The 22,491-nt window shown below is 36.8% G+C and overlaps 1 protein-coding gene across 13 annotated transcripts in view; it reads left to right on the forward strand.

The window, feature by feature from the left end:
• Positions 1-18,792, forward strand: part of Nrxn3 (neurexin 3) — a 1,546,128-nt gene extending 1,527,336 nt beyond the window's left edge. For 4 of the 13 annotated variants that reach the window (XM_047541188.1, XM_047541189.1, XM_047541193.1 and 1 more), the window contains one exon: positions 17,896-18,792. In XM_047541188.1, the coding sequence (XP_047397144.1) occupies positions 17,896-18,197 (302 nt within the window). In that variant the 3' untranslated portion in view covers positions 18,198-18,792. Of the gene's footprint in view, positions 1-9,407; positions 10,094-17,271 lie in introns of all 13 variants that reach the window. The other 9 variants (XM_047541184.1, XM_047541185.1, XM_047541190.1 and 6 more) reach the window with 3 other exon arrangements.
• Positions 18,793-22,491: the final 3,699 nt, after the last annotated feature.

Raw genomic sequence — 22,491 nt, forward strand, 5'->3', positions numbered from 1 at the left:
GAGGCAAAGATAACTAAGAATATTTCACTGCCCTGATCATCAGTCTTCCATTAATAATGTGCTGGGCCTTTTCCTTCTACTGCTGGGAGATAGCTATCAATGTGGGGCAGCTCTATGTCTGAATAGTCTGTTTATTATATCTTTAGCCCATTGCAAAGGAAAGTCTAAGGACACATTCCAGCCCTAGTTTATGAAGACCAGAATGAGTTAGTGATATATTTTTCAGATTTTAAAACCAGCTGTGACTGGGAAGATCCAATTTGCTTTGGAACTGCTAACTAGGACTTGGGGAAATCCCATCTGGTTTACAGAAGAGTAAAAGAGAATAAAGATAGAGAATGCAAGGCTTACCCAATTTGTGTACAAAACATGCTCCTCTTCACCTCCTACCTGTGTGAGCAAAGCATCAATGGGAGAAAATATGGAAGACTGCATGACAAAAGCATAGTGGCCTCCCTTTAAAGGCTTTCAAGCTGCTCGGAGTTTCCTTCCTTCTCTCAGCAATGATTTTCTGTGTTAGGCTGTGTGTCTGGCATACTCTAAGGACAATGGACAATACGACAAAGACTTTACTCTGGGGGAAATTGTGTTTTAGTGAGGAAGGACTAAATATAAATGGGCAAGGAATATAAATACTGTGCCAGGAATATAAGGGGACAATGTGTAAATACTGTGCCAGGAATATAAGGGGACAATGTGTAGTTGATCATCAGGCTGCTTCCTTACCTGGAAAGTCCCAGGAGAGCTCTATGAGGATACAAGTACAGAAGAGACCTGAATCTTGCTCTCTCTCTCTCTCTCTTTCTCTGTATCTTGGACTTTTTTTTTTTTTTTAATATTCTACATATCAATGTAGTTATGCAATATTTTTCCCTCTACCTGGTTTATTTCACTTGGCATAATATGCTCTAGATTCATCCATCACGTACAAATAGCAGGATCTCCTCCCTTTTTAAGGCTGAATGATATTCCATTCTATATACAGTATTTTTATCCATTTATCTGTCAAGGGACACTTAGGTTGTTTCTATGTGTTAGTTATTTTCAATAATGCTGCAAAGAGCATGAGAGTGCTTAAAAATGGTGAATTCATTTCCTTTGAGTATTACACCCAGAAGACAGATTACTGGGTCATATAGTAAATAATTCTATTTTCAATTTCTTTGCAAACCCTCCTCCTGTGTTCTACAACAGTTATACCAATCTGCATTCATGTCAACAATATACAATTGTTCCCCTTTTTTCCATGCTTATCTTATCTTTTTTTAAAATATTTTATTTATTCACTTATTTATTTTTATGTGTCACTGAGGATGGAACCCAGTGCCTCACACGTGTGAGGCAAAGGCTCTACTACTGATCTACAGCCCCCTGTTCCCCCATCTTATCTTTTTAATAATAGCCATCCTTTGAGGTGTGAGGTGATATTTCACAGTGGTTTTGATTTACATTTCCTTTATGATTAGTGATATCTAATGTCTTCTTTACACTTGTTGGGTTTTTTTTATGTTGCCTTTGCAGTGATGTCTATTCAGGTCTTTCTCCATTTTTTAGCTGTGTTGTATGTTTCCTTGCTACTAAATTGCATAGTTTCTTTATAAACTTTGGATATGAGACCTCTTTAGTATATGATTTACAAATATTTTCTTCACAATCTGTAGGTCTTTTTAGTGCATTATATATATATATATATATATATTTTTTTTTTTTTTTTTTTTCAAAAACACTTGGATTCAGTATGGAGGATGGATTTTAGGAAGTCAGAAGTGGAAGTGGGAAAGCTTGTGGGAGGCTACTATAGAGTCCAAGTAAGGGACTAAGGTGACTTACACTAGAATCTGGGTAGGAGACAATGGAGAAAAGGGACTGTGTAGGGAATTTGTGGCTTTTGAAATGCCTTGCTGGAATTTGCTGAAGGAATTTGTTGCCAAGGGAAGTGAACAGGACTTCCTGGAGAACTGGCCATCTGAAGGTGAGTTCAGGCAGGGACTGAAGTATGAAGGCTGATTTTTAACTGTATACCTGAGTAAATCCTGAGAGATGAGAAATCCTAGGGGAGGAGTTGGCTCAGAAGGGGGTAAAATCAAAGTTCTGTTTTTGCTCTTATGAATTCAAGGTGCCTCTTAGACATCAAAGTGGAGCACAAGGATGGATATGAGAACCTGGAAATCTGGAGGGAGTTTTGAATTGAAAGATATCATCCTATAGATGGCAATTAAAGTCCAGGGTCTGGATCATATCACCCAGAAAATTAAAGCAGACAAGGACTAAGCCTAGGACTAGCTAAAAGATGGTGAGATGAGGGAGGGAGGGACCAGGGCAGGAGAAAATCAGGGCACTCCTATACTAGTCATGGTAAGGAAGAAAATATTTCAGACAGAACCTTCATTTCTGACTGGCACACAGGTGACTTTTTATGTTGATAAAATAAGTATTTCATGGGGTTGAGGATATAGCTCAGTTGGTAGAGTGCTTGTCTCACATGCACAAAGTCCTGGGTTCAATTCCCAGTACCACAATAAATACATAAATATTTCACATGACCCCAAATAATATTACTAAGGCCTAACAAGGCATATGTAAGCCCTAAACTCCCCACAGAGGCAAGGTCAAGAACGAAGGATCAGTGGCTAATTTCATACCTTTGAACCCATTTTACATTGCCTTTTCTCTATTTCACTTTATGAAGATAATTCCCTCTTGATTTAAGAAATTAGTGCCAGGAAGAATAGCTTTTTGAACTGCCCCCTGACTTGCCAAAACAGAGCTCCAAGTATTGCCAAGCTATTCTATTTTTGTAATTCACTTCAAATAAGTACATATTGAAGACCTATGCTGTGCCCTGCTTTATGCTGAACAGATTAAAAAACACAAAATAAGCATAAAGATTGAACCTGTGCATCAAGGAGCTTATGGTTACCCCAGGTGGGAAAAGGCTTACTTAGACTAATACCTGATTAGCATTAAAACAAAATGAGAAGAAGAATATTAATTCCTGGCAATTTCTTAAATGGATTTTCTCTTTTGTGTTCTTAACTAGTATTAACTAACACATTGAGGAGGAAAGAGCTAAAATACTACCTTGACCCTTCATTCACTCATGTGCTCATGTTACCCTACAATTCCTTGTTGTTGAGATACGTGTTTCTAAGGGATTTGATGAGATTTCTCCCTGGCATGTCATCCCCTTGGCCTCTTCAGTAGTAGGAAGCATGCTGAGCTCACAGAATAGAGTTAATATAGAATATAGTATTTGATTTGAATATTCTACAATTTCCAAAGTAATAGTACTTAAGCCACATTTATGAGTTAGATAAGACATGTATCTTTATGGTTTTATAAATAAAGAGGGTGAAGCTTCTGGGTGGAGATGAGAGACAAGGGAATAGTTGGGACAGAGGACAGGAGGTCTGTTTTCCTACCTGCCAATGGATTTATTCTTATGGCAACACATCTAAATAAGACCTCTTCAGAGCTTAACTCTGCAAGAAGAGTGAAATGAAGCAGTTACAAAATTGCATGCAGAAAAAACAAAAAGTTACCATTAAAAGATAAACTAACCAAGGTTTAGAAACAGCATTATGCCAGGGTGTGGGGAGAGAGAAGAGTTACAAATAAGTAGTGATAATGGCGATTTTTTTGTAAGGTTTAGGATTGAAGCTCTTCTTGTTTGTTTGATGCTGAAGTAGATACTCCAGGGATCATACTCGAAATACTTGTCTGGATTGCCTGGGACTCAGCCTCCTCTGTTGAATGTGAAACCCCTATTTTCCAACTAACTGACTTTGAAGACAATAGCAACAAACTTGAAAAGCCCTTTAGAATTTATAAGCATTTTCACATTCAAAATGTGAAATCTACCCTGTGAGGTAGATTAATTGACTTGACGTTATAATCTGTACATCACACATGAGAAGACAAACTCAGAGAGATGAATCCATTTGTTCAGTGTTCGGTGCCCTAACTAGCTACATGCAATACAATTCAGACCCGAACTTAGGCCTCCCGACTCTAAAGTCTCTAGCACAAAGTAGGTTTCAGGCATAAGGTGAGGCATTGTGTTCATGTAGGACTTGAATGCTTCCATGGAAGCTAAAGGCTAGTGTTGAGGTCAAAAGGTAAGCAATCAAATAGAGTTATTTAGTGACTCATCCATTTTTTCTTTCAATAAAGATAAAAATTCAAGTGATTATTAGAATAAAGGTAAGCAAACAAGGCACCATTATTTTTTTGTTGTTGTTTTGGTTTGTGTTTGTTTTGTTTTGTTTTCGCAAAGCAGGGGCACACTCATGGGAGAATATGGGCTGCCTCCAAAGCAAGAAACAGACTGCAAGACACTATTCTTGACCTTAAGTTGTTTAGCGTCTAGTTAAGATAAAGAAGAAAATAAACTAATTTCAGTGAAGTGTTGTGTCAGTAGAAATCTGTAGGGGGTCACAAAAAAGAATGGACATTGTGGGCAGAATTATAAGTACAAGTTAAAGCTGATATGAAGGTAGTGAGCAAAACCATTTATTGAAGGTCCTTCCGTAGCTCAACATTCTACTCTCTTACCAATCTTTAAAATGGACTGACTTTCGTAATGCTTTCTGTGTTCTTATCTACCTTCTGAAATTTGAAAAGTTGTTATAAATTGAGCAAGCAGATCATTAATACAGCTCTAAGTATTGGGTTTGATGGTAACCTGGGTTCTCTTTCCCATCTTGGAAGTTTAGTAATTAAACTTCAGTAATTAAACTGTAATTAGGAGTGGAAACTGAATCTGAGTGATACTGCTGTTTACTGGTGACCAGTTCTGCTCCCTCTAATGTTGAAGTTTGAACACTAGAGAAGCACACCAAGGCAAGCATATTAAACAGGTTTTATTTAAAGGTAATAATACAGACTTTTCCCAGGAGGGAGAAGGGGGCCATGGCTGATGTTCTAGAATCCCAAGAAATGAGTGCACCCTACATTTTTTATAGGTTAAGGTCTCTTTTGTTCTCCAGTTCTCTCCCCCCTTATCTCTCCTTCCTGCCTATGTAACTAGGTCCAGTTCTGCATAAAGTGAGAAGCATGGGCAGGGGGAGGGCCAAATTGATTCAGTTAGGTAAAGGCCCAGGGGGCATTAATTAGCAGCTCCTTGCTTGCAGTCCTTGATAAGGGCAGGTAAATTTGGTAATCAATGGACTCTGGAGATCCTTGACATTCCATTCTCCCAGGGGCAGTCTCCAACTTCCAGAGGCAGATGGCTTTCATGGCCTTCATTTCGTGACCTTCATTTCCTTGATTTGACCTGATCCCCTATTTCTACACTAACTGCCTGTCCCCAATTCTGGCTTCATGAGGGCAGATAATACATGAACTTATTAGTTATGGCACATTTTGTTCAGTGATTAAAAAATATATTTTTATGCCAGGCATGGTGGCCCACATCTACAATTCCAGCAACTCAGAAGGCTGATGCAGGAAGATTGCCAAGGTCAAAACTAGTCTCAGCTACTTAATGAGACCCTGACTCAAAATTAAATAAATAAATAAAGGGCTGGAAATGTGACTCAGTGGTTAAGCATCTCTGGGTTCAATACCTGGTACCATAAATATATTATTTAGAAATAAATACCGTGTATAGAGCAAGCTCCTTCACTCCTCTGAGCACTGCTGTGTCTGTGACAAGGAAGCTTTGAAAAGTCAAGATATGGGCAGGGCTCATTTTGAATGGCAGATGACAGCCATTCTCATAGTCCAGGTGTCCATATCCACAGGAGTCAAGATTTCTCCCCTAAACACTAAGCTGAGGTTCAGAACTAAGTCATTGGTTCTCTCAGGACAATTCCTCCCTTTGCCCCATGGATACACAAAATTTCATCCAATGGAAGTATTTTTGTATAGTTCATAAGAAAGATAAATAAGGAGGATTTCCTTGTATAGTTGATGCCAAAGTCTTAAAATTCCTCATTACATATTTGTTCTCCCGAATCCTTTCTCAGCCCTCCTGTAACATTTTAAACTTTTCTCCAGTGTTGCACTCATCTTGAGATGGGACTCTCTTCCCTCCTGTCTCTGATATTTTCCCTGAGAAACTTAAAATCCATAATGTAATGCACAGTAATGCATTTTGGACTTTCTCTGGGACCTCACCTGTACACACTGAAGTCAATATGTCCTCTAACAGGCAAGACCCAGAGGGTTGGGTTTTGCAACTTAGGCTACTTAACTTGACAATTTCTTTGGGCTTCTCAGAGTCAACCTCTAGCAGAGCAGAAATATCTTTAAAACAACTAACCATAATGAATTCTGACCAGTGTAAATTCATCTAACTGCATTTGTTCTTAAAATCTTCATTTTACATTTAGATGGGGCTATTAGGACATGGTGGGATAAAAATGGTTGCATCAAAATATGCTGTTTCAAAGCAAATTATTGGATTATTTGTCCTCAATGGTGAATATAAACCTAATACTTTCTTAACACTTACAAGATGCTCATACTGATAATAAAAAACCAAGTGTAGATAGCTAATGAAAGATGAAATGGAGCTATAGTAATACGATTTTGTATCTTACACTAGACACCAAAGAATCTTTGTACATGTGAACTAAATTTTGACTTGTATTATAAAAATGTGTGTACACTATATCCATGATGTGTTGGCTTTATTTGAAACTATGGCTTCCATGGGTTTAAAAAATACATATATGATTTTATTTGTAAAGTAATACCCCTAAATTTTAGCATGTTCAATTGTTTAAACTAGTGATTTCCCAGAATGTAAGTAGTATTCTACTTGTAAGAGATTTAAAACAGACAATTTTGAAATGGGTAAATTACTCAGTCAAAACTGTAGGGGACCCAAATTGCTGATATATCTTCCTCAAAACACCTCTCATTATCTAAGAGGAGAATGCATTGGAAATACCTTATTCTTGAAGTCTCACACTTAGATCAGTTATGCTTCCTGCTTTCAAAAGTTGCCTATGAAACAAAAAGCAATTCATGTGAATGCATCAAAACTAACTTTGTTCTTTAGAAGTCATTGGATGCCTTACGAGACCATCCAAGCATTTAGAGGACCTTCTCATATAATAAAATTCAATGTTAAAAGTATAATTATTTTAAAAAATTAAATAAATGGCAACAAGGGTTTTTCTTTTCTTATATTATTGGGATTTTTTTTTTCTTTTAAAACTTTCCAGCTGCCCTTTGTGAAGTTCCCAGAATAACAATTAACATTATTAAACCAGAGACTAAAAATCTTGGTACGGACTGACCCATGGGGACACATTACTACAATTATTTTTAAATAAAACAATAAAAGGGGCGTCTCACAGGGGGAAAAAGTTGGACTCATCTTCAAATTTTATTCTGTTTGTCTAAGTCACCCAAAAGAGTTTTTAGGAGTGGCTGGAATTGGCTGTCAGAACCAAGTGCTCTCAAGTGTCTTGCCTTTGTGGTTTGCCTACCCGGGTTTCCCAGTCCTTGGTTGAACATTGATGTTCTTACAGGGATAAAATATTGAATAAAACTCTACTGATCTCTTCCAGTAGAGGTGAAGGCCATTTTTCAAAACTCCTTCCCCATGTACCTTCTACAGTATCTTCCTCTCACTTCACACACACACTCTGCACAAACATTCTCTTTTCTTCTTTCCTCAATGTACAGTGGATGGGACATTTTGTCTCTCAAATTCTCTAGAAGACTGGCACAATTTTTTCCAACATACTTCAATAAACCATATTCATTTCATGATTATCCTCTGGTTTATACATACTGATCTGTTCTCTTTTTGAGTGGAAAGAAGTTTCAACTCTATTACTACAAATTGATTATTCCTTCATTTATCAGACATAGTTTAACAACCTATTGTCATCTGGGGTGTTCTGTCAGTTTAACAAAACCCCATAACACACATACGAATCAATGTTGAGGATTATCCTTCTATGCCTTACAAAATATGCCTTCTAAGGCAATGAATGAATATAAGGTAAGTTTGCTAAAGCATAACTCAGCAACACAAATATATTTTTACCCCAGTTCCTATCACTACAGGTTCTTTTCCAATCTCTAACACACATGTGCACACACACATGCTTACACACAAGCACTTAGAAGAACCTCCATAGTCTTTCTTTCCCATTGAAAAGAAGCCTAAGGATGTCCTTCACCCCTACTGGAAAGGCATGAAACAAAACATAGTACCTTCCTCTTGTCCCCAAATTGATTTTGTCTTGCTGACCCTTCCCTACCACTAGCTTGCTGTTCTGTTATTCTATTTTCCCTAAATGCAACTTACTTTAAGCATGTGTTAACTTGATTGACCTTCCTACAGTGAAAGGATAATAGACAATGACCCATTCGGTAGTCTAGCCACTTGCTTCTCTTTAAATGTCTACTTTTGACGTACATCCAGACTGCACGCCCTTTTTATTTTTTTAAAGAAGTGAAACCAAAAGTAAAATGCTTTTTGAGGAAAATGCAAAATTTGTTTTTAATTTTGGCTATCACAAAAAGGGGAATCAATAATTCAGTAAAAACAAAGTAAAAAAAATAAAAATAAAAATAAAAACAACGAAAACAAACGTGTCCCCGACTGTTCTGTCTGTGCCTTTTCCAGCGTGTGCATCTGGTTGTTCATCTCTGAAAATGTGTGAAATACTTTTTTCTTTAAACTTTTTTTTTTTTTTTTTTTTAATTTTCTCCCTTCTTGTTTGGGAATTAAGTGCTTTTTGTATTATATATATCTATCTATACATATATATATATATATCAATGTATTTCTTTTTAATTGCTAGTTCTTTATCTTAGATTTGGACTTATCCAAAATTATGAGGAAAAAGTTATGAATTGTTTTCTGCAATTTTTCCCACTCCCTCTTTAAATGTGGAACAACTTCAGCTGCAGAATCCCCACATCCACATCATTCAGATTAGCCAGCCTCATTTCCAATCATGCTGTGCACAATATGGGTGGTGCGGGAAGACAGATGGCATCAGACTAGACCATCTCTGTACAGGGGAGTAATTAGTGACTCAGCACGTGGGCTCCCTAAGAGGCACTGCCTTTCAGTCACCTCTGCTAATCCCTAAACCCCCAGCTCTAGATGGGGCTGTGTGGCTGCCGGTGAAGTTGTTCAACTTGAATGCATAAATCTAGTCTTCTTGTTTTTGCTTTGAACTTTTTGATCATGATTATTAGTACTATTATTTTATGTATTTTGGCTATTTTGAGTAGGAAGAAAAGTTTAACTGTTTCTATGATTTGAAAATCTTATAATGAAACTGTAATGATTTTTTGGAGTAATTGCATGTTGAAGAAGTTGCAGCTTAGGGTGTGTGAGATTGTCAGTGTTAGAGTTCTGTTCTTTATTTCCATAGATGGGCATGTGTAGGCTCATTTGTTTTTGTATATTGCCCATCCCTTCCTTACAGCCAGAAGCTCTAATGCAGCTAGATCACTCCGTGCCGCCCTTACATGGACATGGCGACTCACTTACACATTTACTCCTCTCATCTTCATCTCCTGTGTAGTGCACTCATAGACACAGCCCTCCCCCTCTGCATCCTCCCTTCCCATAATCCCCCTTTCTTTAGCATTGTTAAAATTTATGTGCTGTCATCCATTCCCTTAAATTTAAAAAATTCTAAACTTTGTCAAAAAGACAAAAAACTTAAAGATATATATCTGAAAACCTATAACGATACAGAAATTCATTCGAAACTCTGTAGATTCATAGATTTTTTTTTTTAAGGCAAAAAGGTTTTTTTTAAAAAAAGAAAATTTTTCAATCATAACAATCGGAATTATTTTAAATTCAAAATCAATGCCTTCCCAAACCCCCAAAGTAAAAATTTGTTCCAGTGCAGACTTTTTTTTTCTTTTCATGTTATGTGGTGTGGATGTATGTGTTGTTACCTCCCTGTATCATCCTGTTGTAAATTATTATATTTGGAAAATTAGACATTTTGCTCAAAAGTTTTTAAGAAATGACAACAACAACAACAAAAAAAGCAAGTTACAAGAATGTGACAATTCTATTTGTCCAAGAGCATTCTTACACAACTTTCTTTTGTAAATTTTTCTTTCATGCCAAAAAACATGCGGGCAATTTGTTGATGTAAGTTGACTATGAATTAATATGGAATGCTTTTCTTTTTTAATTTGAATTATTTTGCTTATATGGAAATGATTTCTTTCTTTTGTTTTTTTTTTTTTTCCAAAACAACCTCTATTTTTTGTTTTGACTTTTCTTTGTGTTTTTTTATTGTGAATGCCTTGATGTTATTTGCTCTCCTTCCCCTTAGCTTATTTTGTCTGCAACATTGATTTTATTTTCTACTATATGATTTTGAAAACTATATTAAGTATTTTTATTTCATTTGCATCTATTTGCTTAATTTTCAGTTGTATTTTGCACTGAACTGCTTCTAATACTCAATGTGAATTGCAATCTTAGTAGGAGAGAGTGGACGCATAGTCCTTACCACCCACAGAAAACCAAGTCTCTTTGCAGGGACTTTTTTTTTTACCATCAACTTTAAAACCTTGACAGTATTGGTAGTTCCACAGCGGGGAAGTAAAATTGGCTACAGCAGATGGGCGGCCTATACCCCAAGAAAAAAAATGAGTCAAGTTAGCTCCAAGTGTTATCAGTGGTAATTTCATCCTTAATTTAATTCCTTAGAAAACATTCAGGCAAATCAGTCCTTTATTTTATTTTCTTTCAGCAAAGGGGAAATAAGGTACTCTCAAGTGATTATGGTAGTTCGGTTTTACAGGATCATGCTATCCCCATCACCACAGGCTACAAAATCAATTTTACTGAGAATAAAGACATCAAGAATCCCAGGTGTTTATTTTGAGTGTTGTACTGTGATATCAGTGCCTTCTAATGTATAGATAAAACATCTGGCAAAAATGTATGCACACACACTCTCAAACAAAAACACACACATACACACATATAAAGAACACACATCTAAACATATACATATAAAGAACACATAAGCATACCCATTCACAAACATAAACATACATACATATAAGTACATGTAATTACACATTCACACATAAGTACATACACACACACACACATACATACACACCAAGAAAAGGCACCAACACACTCTCTTTCTGCCTTTCTCCTTTTTTCTATTAATAGATACCATTTTTTTTCCTCAAGGATTTAATAAGGTAAACATTAAAAGGATCAATATTCTATCCAAAAATCAGAGAATTTTCACATCTAAAGTTTTACTTTGAAAATATTTCAGGTAGGTACTACTATTGTGTGTAACTCTAGGGTGAGAATATTCCCTGACGTTCAGGTTATTTGGATCAAGGCTAACACATGTACTTCAGGAAACTGAAGATTGGTAAAAAGCAGTATGCAATCTTTTAAAAAGAAGTTACTTGTTTTATTTTTAATTATAGGCATCAGCATTATCTGAAACTGTTATTGAAATACAAAACTAAATGGTGCCTAATACATACATTTCCAACTCAATAGTTTTTGTTTGTTTGTTCTTTTGGCATGCTGGAGATTGAGCCCAGGGCTTTATGCATGTTAGGCAAGTATTCCACCACTGAGCTACATCCCTAGCCACTGCAACTCAGCAGTTTTAATGAATGAACTCTATCTCAGTTTATGTGATTTTGTGTTGTTCAACATGTTGAATAGTATTACAGGTTCAAAACAAGGAATTTCCTAAATAGGATATTAATTTGCCTAATTGTATTAAAAACTTTTGTTTCCGTTGAAAAAGCTATCTAAGGGTCAACATAATAAGTGACCAATCATTTTTTTAAACTGTGAGATATTTAAATGATTATAAGTCATCCCTAACACTTTATGTTTAAAAAAATAGCCTCAATAATCTAGACCCTACATAATCATCTCTCTACCTTAGCATGAAGCCATTACATAAAAAGTCAGAAGAAATTGATCAATGATTTAGTGTTTATTGGTTGAATCATTAATAAAAGTACCAAGAGTAGAAACCAGAATTTCTGAGGAGCCATAGGTGCTAAAATGTTAACATGTAACAGTTTGGGGTAGGCTATGCTATTTTTATTATTCCCATTTTATTTAGTGTTTAAGATACTCAACCAAAGTCATATGGTTAGTAAACAATGGAATTCTGACACCAAACTGAGTTCAATTGACTTCAAAGGCAAATGAAAACTCCCCTTGACATTCTGTATTTTACATGTATAATTGTATCAAGAGCTATGGCTTTTCTTTCCTGGGAATATATTAAAAAATGAATTTTGTAGCTGTTCAGAGTCAAACATATTTTGGGCAAACCATTTGTTTGGATCTGGGGAGAAGATTGATGTTCTACCTAGAAACTCTCATCTTGTTAAAATAAAAGTTAAGGCTTCGGAGACATTTGAGGGTTTTTTTGGTGTCTTCTCCTGAAGTTTTGGCCCTGTTTATCTATGACTTTTTTTTTTTTCTTTTTTTTTTTTACATTTGAACAGCTAATTTAGTGGGGGAAATAATGATTTCTCTTAATGATAGGTGGTTTTCAAGCACAGAATTAGAATAATGCAAATAACAAAGAAGGTCTTTACCCACATAGATTTAACAGAAATTCAAGGAATTGGAGCCCAGTGTCCTCTTCAGGGTCCCCCTGTTTTGGCCATTTTTTTTTTTTTTTTTTTTTTTTTTTTGACTCAACTATCTCCAAAGAGGTAGAGGCTGGAGCTGCATTGGAACTTCATGCTGGTCTTGTTTTTCTTTTTTCTTGTTTGTTTGTTTTTTGTTTTTTGTTTTTGTTTTTCAGGTGACCCACTACATTTACCATCACCCACAACATCCTCACAGTTCAGAAGAGTTCTATTAAATTTTTAAGGCACAGTCTTTTTCAATGGCAGAGAGCCCCTTTTGCTAGATATCAGCCCTAGAGGCATGAATTATATATCTATAAATACACTCATAAAGCAAAAAAGCAGGACAGCCTTCGGGGCTAAAATAGACCTTTTATATCCCTAGTGATCTCTCTAGTTTAAAGAAAAGCACAACCATGTCAAAAAAGTGTATATTCCCAATTTTAAAATGCTAACTTTAAGGAATACAGATAGTTTTTACTCCAAACTAAAGGAAACTTCTGAGGTTGATATAGGAAATTAGAATTTTGATTGGTTCTAGGTTTTGTATCCCTTTCCTTATAACCCTTTGTGACTTTAGGTTCATTGGTTATGTGAATCCTTGTGTAAGTATGGACACATGGCTGATCACTTGTCTCTGGGCAGTGAAAAATAACTATTATCATCTGTACCAATATTTCTGAGTGTAGTCACTTTGTATTACACAAATAAACAAAAATTCATAATCAGCCTCTCACAAAATAAGTCTATGAAGATCTAATAGTGGGAGAAATATATTGCTCACCTCTCTCTCTCAAATGAAATATGCCCTTAGAACCCACCCCCAAGTACAGTTGTCATGAAGACATGGTCCCAGGTCCCCCTCAAGATCTGTGGATGCTCAAGTCCCTAGTGTAAAACAACATAGTAAGTCAGGTGCAATAATGTGTGCCTGTTGTCCAAGCTACTCATGAGGACGAGGCAGGAGGATCCCTTGAGCCCAGGAGTTCATTGCCAGTCTCTGAGCAATATGGCAAGATACCCCTCCCAATACCCTCTCAAAAAAAAGAAAGAAAAAGAAAAAAATACATTATTTGCATATAACTTATGCACATCTTCCTTATTTTAAATATTCTCTAGGTTACTTTTAATACTTAACACGATGTAAATGCTGTGCAAATAGTAACCACTATTTGCTGTATGCTTTAGGGAATACAGAGGGCTGACTATACTATAATCACCTTAAATCTTAGAGATAGAATTTTATATTAAAATTGATTGTACCCTTGTTTCAGACTGTTTTCATGTTTAAAATTATCTAAATTTTTCTACCTGTTACTCTAATTCTCATTTGTAATGATCCCTCCTTCCCAGGCAACTTCAATTTAAACTAGAAGCACTCTTCCAATTGCTCGAGATGTCAGGAAAGGAGAGTTATAAATACTTCTCCAAATTTAACTAAAGACCAGCATAATTTGAGCTCCAATTTTCCCAACAGAGGGCATCATTTATCATTTGTTATCACTGATACCAGGATTAATAACAAAATGGCAAAGAAAAGGGAGGATAAGGAGTTCTGACATTGAAACTTGGAATAGTGTACCTATCCTTTTAGATTTAAAATAAAATCACCCTGGGGCTCATCAGCTTTTTAGAATCTCTTTCTAAATTAGCAAGCTTCAGAACCCTCTTTCTGTACCATTGTGAAATTCTTGCTATGTTTCTAAATCCAACAGAGATGCCAGTATTAGTGTTTGAATGAAAAGGCAATAGCAATTCAACTGCAGAGTGAGCAGTTTGTAGATTCTGGAAGATTTTAAACAACAAAAACACTGTGAAGCTTTAGCTAGAATTGAAAAGAGAGAAAACAAACCAAAAACAAACAACAACAACTACTCAACAGCCAATTTAAGACTCCAGTTGGGTATTACAGATGGTACACTAAAATTGCAAATGAATGCCACTCTGTAATCATGAAGATTGGAATCTCAGTCTCACTTAAAGGGACACTCGCTTCCTACCCCACATTTTGCATTTTTATGTACGTTATTTGTACCAGGCCTTTGCCTCCCAACAGATCAGTTATCCCCTGTCCTTTAATCCTGTTTCCTCTTTGCTTACTCTACTTTGGGGTATATTTTGTCGTGGCCACAAGGAACAAATGACTTTTGGTATTTACATCAGGAAAGAACCCACATGTTCAATTTTTGTTGTAGTTAAACTGGAGTTTTAAAACTCTCATCTCATCCTCTGATGAGAAGTAAAATCATTCCTAAGAAACCACTAGGGAACCTTTGCACAGAGTGTATTGGCCTTCATTTCTCTCTTACTGCTGCTTACCTGCTCCTCAAACACTGCCCTCCTCCATTTTTCACCTTAAATGTACCACTCGATGCCCCCTACCAGAAGAATAATAAGAAAAAAAGTTTGTTCAGGGTTAGTTTTAGGACTAGCTTACCTTTAGGGAACTGCGCTCCAAATCCCATTTATAAAAACTAGCAAAGATGTATAAATTATGCATCAACCAAGTCGCAAGGTATATGAATTATATATGTTCACAACTTAAAAAATAGGCATGCTAGTCCAGTAAAGCATGTCTTATCTCTGGCAAACCTGAGAAGATCATTTAGCTCAATCATTTCAAACTCGGAGCACTAGAATAGAAGCTTGGGTTTAGCACAGGGACCACAGAACACGTTGAAATTCTCAGAAAGGTCCTTTTCTTTTCCCATATACAATAAAATTATCAAATAGGTCAGAGATGTCAGTACAATGTTTTGTTGTCCTCTCCCTTCCAAATGACACACATTATATACATGATCATCTCCCTCCTCAACTCAGTTTCTTTCTGAATAATGCAGTGTTATTGGATAGACAGGAATTAAATGCTTCTAACATGTATGCAAGCAGTTCTCAGGTGCTTGGAAGCATACAAGAGCTTTCCTCTTCGGAGGCCCTTCTCTTAGCACATCTGGAAACCATTCAATTTAGATGCAGTAGTTCTAATTGAGACACAGGAAATATTTAAAGATACAAGGTATGAAAAGCTGAGTGAGAGTTCTAATTTGTGAATCAATCTTTATAGGAATAACCCTGGAAGACTGTAAGCTCAAAGGTCTGTCTGTTTGGTACGTCCTTTGAATTTGAGTTGGCAGTATCTAGGCAATGCAAATCCTTGTCCGTCTTTGTCACTGGTGAAAGAGGATAACTCAGCAACAGTCATATCTATTAACAAATGCTCAACATTGGCCATTCCATCACAGTAAGGGTAGTAATTACCCACTGCAGAACACACAAGGGTAAACACACAATAACATTATGCCAATTGACAGCTTAGAGACCAAGCTCAGAAGAAGCCTTCAAGGACAATATCATATTAGTGTCTCTTCCTTCCTAACTGGGAAGGAAAGCATTATGCCATTCCTGGTAGAGAATTTTTTAAGCTATAGTTGGAATAAATTTTTCTGGAATATATTCTGCGAAGGGACATCAACTGTGACTTCTAAAGATCCTTCCTCTGCTTAGAAAATAACATTATAAAGAGATGCAAAAGAGGTCTTGATTATTTTACTTATAGGTAAATAATCTTGGGCTTACAGTTAAGGGAGCAACTTGAAAAACACTTGTGGTACCCATGATTTGCCAGGCACTGCAATTTAATGAACTGTTCTGAACTTTCTTTCCTGACTTAGTCCACATGTTTATAAGCGCAATATGCTTTTGCCACTCTAGTGAAGAATTGCTGATTTAAAAACTCACTGTGCTAAGTCAACATTTCTGAATCTAATGTCAGTTTCCAGCAAGTCATGGGTATCTAGACTGGGTATTTTTAAAATCTAGCTTCCAGCTCAGCATATATTGCATATAGCATAAAAGCAGTGCATAAACATATATTAGATTAATGCAAGGCAAGTTATCATGTAACAGGGGAATTTCTGGAAAAGCATAGTTCAAATGAGTTTGTTAGATGAAAACATTGAACCTTTTGCAAATCCCTGTCGCTTAGCATACAGCAAATAAGAACTGCAATTAAGAAGTATAGGAATCCCCAGTACTGCCCCCCCCAAAAAAGTACAGGAGTCAGATATTCCCATGTCTTAGGCATGTAATACATTTTGTGTGCTCTTTTTCCTGTAAAAAGAAATGTGAAATAAAAGGTAGTAACTTCAGAAAGTACTACAAACTCTTATATCCCTTGATCATGGATTCCATCTCAGTAATATGAAGAGTGGGTCATTTCCATCCTCACGAGAGCAAGTAAGTAGAGACTCAAGAAGGCAAAAAGAAATGTTATATGCACATTCATAAATCCACAAATCAAGCATACAGTATGTATGCACCCCCCCACACACACCCTTTTGATAGTTTGTCAGTATTTGTAACAGTATAATTGAAAGACATCACTGCCTGAGCAGATCCTGGGAACAGTATATTTGAATTCTATCCAAATAGTTACTTGAGAGTATCTTTTAAATCTATGACCCCAGTCTAAGGATTTTGGGTTTGGGTAATCAGAGGCAAATAATGGGCTCTAGGTCAGCCTAGAATGCTTTAGGCTACAACCACAAAAGATCCCTAATGTGGATCCGGGCCCTCTTATTACAAGTTCAGAGGCATAACCTATGAACTGCATTCATGGAGAGTGACTGCAGCTTGTGTTTACACGTGTACTAATTCTGTTTTTCTTTTTCTTTTCCCTCCCAGGAGGTGAATTAGTTATCCCTCTTCTTGTAGAAGACCCTTTAGCTACCCCTCCTATTGCTACTCGTGTACCTTCCATTACACTCCCCCCTACCTTCCGCCCCCTCCTCACCATTATTGAGACCACCAAAGATTCCCTGTCCATGACCTCTGAGGCGGGGTTACCTTGCTTGTCGGACCAAGGCAGCGATGGTTGTGATGATGATGGCTTGGTGATATCTGGGTATGGCTCAGGGGAAACCTTTGACTCTAACCTGCCCCCTACTGATGATGAAGATTTTTACACCACCTTCTCCTTGGTAACAGATAAGAGTCTTTCCACTTCAATCTTCGAAGGTGGCTACAAAGCACATGCGCCCAAGTGGGAATCCAAGGACTTTAGACCTAACAAAGTCTCCGAAACTAGTAGGACTACTACCACATCTTTGTCCCCTGAGCTGATCCGCTTCACAGCTTCCTCCTCGTCTGGGATGGTGCCCAAATTGCCAGCTGGCAAAATGAATAACCGTGATCTCAAACCCCAGCCTGATATAGTCTTGCTTCCGTTGCCCACTGCCTATGAGCTAGACAGCACCAAACTGAAGAGCCCACTAATTACTTCCCCCATGTTCCGTAATGTGCCCACAGCAAACCCCACGGAGCCAGGAATCAGACGGGTTCCGGGGGCCTCAGAGGTGATCCGGGAGTCGAGCAGTACAACAGGGATGGTCGTCGGCATTGTGGCTGCTGCCGCGCTCTGCATCTTGATCCTCCTGTACGCCATGTACAAGTACAGGAACAGGGACGAGGGGTCCTATCAAGTGGACGAGACGCGGAACTACATCAGCAACTCGGCCCAGAGCAACGGCACGCTCATGAAGGAGAAGCAACCGAGCTCGAAGAGCGGCCACAAGAAACAGAAGAACAAGGACAAGGAGTATTACGTGTAGACATGGTGACCCCGATGAGACCTGGATTTCAAACAGATTTATTTCTACATCCACATAGGAATACTTTGACACTGAGATGCGACAGACGTCCGAACTGTTCTGAGATGGGGTATTCCATGACCATGGTGGGGAAAACCATTTTTAAAAGGACACACACCCAGAGGGATCTCTCTGCAGCGATCGGCTGCGGCTGCGAGGGTCAGCCACGGCCGGGAGACAGAAGGTTCTCTCCGCCCTGCTGTATCATAAAGCCCAGCCCAGAGCCCTGCGCTCCGCCCGGGCTGCACCGCGGCCGCGGACTCGCAAGCTCCCTTCTCTCCAGGACCTTTCACGAGAGGTACAAGACTTCATGGCTTACTTGTTCCATAACTCCAAGTGAGTCTGTAATGATGTTTGTGAAGCTTGACTGTAACAATGTTTTTTTTTTTTTTTTTCAGTTTAATTATGTAAAAAAAAAAGTTAAAAAAAGTTAAAAAAAAAAAAAAAAACCTAAAACAACAAAAAAATCCACCCTTATCTGGTTCTGGCCAGTGTGTGTGTAACTTTTCAAGATCTGAGGGGATAAATGGCTTTTGGGTTTCTGTTTATTTTTTGAGAATGACTGGACATAAGAAGAGGAAAATTAAAAAAAAAAAAAAAACTCAGAAAACAAAAAGTACAAGAGACTATTGCCATATGAACTCAAAGCTACCATGGTGTTCACTCTACATATCAGGTGTGGTGTCTCTAGAATATGTTGTTTGTATCCTATAAGATGCTTTGCTGAACACATAGGAAAACCCATGTAATGGATGATAACATTAATTTGAAGAGCTGGTCCCCCAGGATCTAATTCTAGAATTAGCCACCCAAACCCTGAACAGATGGGTCTAGGGCTGGTTTTATCAGAGCTATTGGCTTTACTTAACAATACTGTTCCTGTCCATTAACCCAAATTGTGTTAAAGGGGAAAGCCCCACAAACTAAAACAGAACCTTTCCGAGGGAAAGAAAGGGGGTGGGCTGGACCTGTACTTGATTGACATGCATGCAAATAAAAAAGACAAGATGATACTGAAGTCTGTTGAATAATCAGAACAGACACTATGGGAGTTCAACTTGTGATGGAGCCACCAAAGGTCACATGAGCCAAACATGTCATGACAGAATGCAAATAACATAGTTCTCCCCGCCCCCCCCCCCCACATGGTAATGGTTTCCATAGTGGTTTAATTTTGTAGCCTGACACGGATAACTGTCCTTCCATTTGCTCACTTCTCCCTTCACCCATCTTTTTTAAAAAACAAGTAAATAAATGAATAAAGCTGCTGTGACACACAAAAAAGGAATTTAATAGTATAATATATATATAAATAAATATATATACAGATATATTTATCATGGTATGTTTGATGGGATGACTGACACAGAAATCTGTTAAAGTCTTGAAGTGGAATGAGAATGTTATTTTAAAAGAAAATAACAAAACAACAAAAAAGTAAACCTTAAAATGTGAAGAAAGCGTGAGTTTTAGTTTTGTCACAGTTAACTGTGTCAAAGAGAATTAAAAAAAAATCTTCTCAGATTTTGTTTACATATTTTACTACATTTTTGCTGGTATAATTCCTTAGCCACCTATGTACATACTGCTTGAAGAACTGTTATTTCCTTTCTATTTGTTTATTTCAGTTTGTTTGGTTTATATTCCAGTTGTCTTTTTGTTTTCTTTTTGTAAAGAGGAAACAATGTACAGAAAAATAATAAACTGGTTGTGTGGCCATAGCTATTCAAAAAGCAAGAGACAAAGCAAGATAAACATTCACATGAAACTGGAGTGTGTCCTCTGGAGGGTCAGATATATACAATTTTTTTTGTACAGATGAAAACCAATCAGCTGTTTAGATTTAGAAATCTACTCTTGCTGGTCTTTGTAAGTTGCATGAATATTTGACTTTGAAAAAAATATCTGAAAGACATGGGGCAAAAAGCGCAATCTAAACAATGGTAGCCTTTACTAATATGTATGGAAAGAGGTGTTCCTCCTTATTTGATATTTCAATGTGTTAAGAGTTTCTGATTTTTTTGTTGTCATTAAAAAAGACAGGACTATAAAAAGATATCAAAGCACGATTTTAGATAACTTAAATGGCCCAGCCTATATGAAGTTGATTATATCTCGATGTCTGTAAAAGATTGCTGTTCTTGGAGTCTTGAGGTCTTGTGAACTGATTTCCTACTTTCTTTCTTTACATTTTTTTCTTAAATTTGAGTAAAAACACATTTGTTATATTCCTTTTAGTGTAAGTTTCTATTCGGACAGTTTTATGGGACCATGTGCATTCTGTATGTGAGCTTTTATCATATTCTGTTGTTTTATTAGCAAATCCTAAAGGAATTTATTTTATGATGTTGTGATGTTACTGCTTTTTCTTTTTCCTTTTCCTTTTCATTTTATATTTGCATTTTTGTTCAAGGATATGCTTAGCAATAAAATGTTCTTCCCAAAACCCTGTATGCTGATGTAATTTTATTGTCTTCATATTTGGGAAAAGATCTGACCCTGCAACTAAATCTGTCCTATCTTATCAAAAGTCACAGGAGGTAGGGCCGCTTTCTCATGATTAAAATGTTCTAATTATGTAAATAAATTACCAATTGCTATATATTCATTACTAATTACTTGTATAAACTTATCCAAAGTGGCATATTATGTGATAAATTATTCTTAACTGTTAACTCAGGCATTATTGTTTCGATGGCTTTAAGAGAGTAACCAGGAGGAAAAGCTGTTTTCTGAAAAGGTAAGATGACAGAAGCATTGTATTCTGAAAAAGCTATTTGGCACTATATTTAAAACATTGTTTGGTATCTTGAAGTATTTTCTGTAAGACTGCAAACTGAACAGTATTCTAGAACTGTGTTCATGTAGAATAAAGGACAGAAAGCTTTAAATGTCTTCTTTCCAAGCTTCCCACCATATCATAAAGTTTAAAAAAAAAAAAAAAAAAAAAACAAAACACTGAATCCTAAAACACAACTTAAAGGAGTGTTTGAATTTTAATGGTTTCTTTCCAGAGTTTCTGATTATAAAGTCCTTCATACACTTATAGCATGTACTTTTCTCTATCACTGGGTCCCTAAGCACAAACTTACTTTGCCAATTGGGCAATCACTGTTGTTGTCTATGTTTTTCATCATGATCTAGAAAAACAAGCTTACCTCAAAGCTGTCCTCTATCCATGTTAGTTACCAGTTTTCAAACAGAATTGTAAGCAGAAGTTTAACACTTCCCATTCAGAGGCCTATTAACTATCTTGAGAATGGTAAAAAATATCAGGCTTTGTGATGTCATATTATACAAAGTTCCTTTTTTGGTTCTTGTTTCAGATAATTAAAGTATAAGAAGAATGTATCAATGCCTATGTACAATGCAGGTAATGTATAGTTTTGATCTATGTAGTCTGTTCAATCCTTGAGTGGTCAATAGTATTCATTTTAAAGATGAAGAAATAAGGACACAAAGAGCTTAAGGACAACTTGGCTAATACATTTCTCGTCATGTGAAAAGTCAGATCCCTCTAATGTGGAAGTCAGTGGAATGCTGCAGAAAAGGTGTGGACACCTTTCTGGGTGGCGCCAGCTGGGCCGCTAAGGACATGTGGGTAAATATCACAGTGTCTCTGAGATTTGGCATTCTCTTGAAAGAGAGAAAGGAAAAAAAAAAAAAAAATGGAAGGAAAGAAAGAAGAGTTGTAACCCAATGATAGACTTGCCAGTTAGTTTTGGGATCCACTGGGATCCAGGTAGGACTGAAACAATGTAAGTTCCTTTAACCAACCGTTGACACAGAGTAGGAACTTAACAATGTGGTTTGTTTTTTACTTTAAGCTTTGTTCTTCCCAATATATGGCTTCTTTCCAAAATTAGAAATTTCACATTAAGTTCTACCACCAAAAGAGGATTTATGTAGCACTTGTCAAGAAATGTAACCAAATCGAATCCAAGGTCTTTCAGTTTGATTTGGATTTGACAAAACTAGGCTTTCTCCAGGCATGTGCTTTGATTGCAAGCCCAAGTACAACTAATAAACATACAGCATTGACATTTGGTAGCATGTCTATCTGAGAGCACATTTTAAGCAAGTGGCTAGAAGCTGGGGTAAATTAAGTAAGCCATTTTTGAGAAAAATGTTAAACTTTCTGGAGAAATTTCCAGATGATAGACAACACAACTGATTCCGTCAAGACTAGGACTGAGCAGCATTTGCTTGGATACATTGGTCAAAGTACATCAACAGGAATCACCTTTCATTGTCT

Source organism: Sciurus carolinensis, chromosome 2, assembly GCF_902686445.1.
Source record: "Sciurus carolinensis chromosome 2, mSciCar1.2, whole genome shotgun sequence".
In the NCBI taxonomy this organism is placed as follows: Eukaryota; Metazoa; Chordata; class Mammalia; order Rodentia; family Sciuridae; genus Sciurus; species Sciurus carolinensis.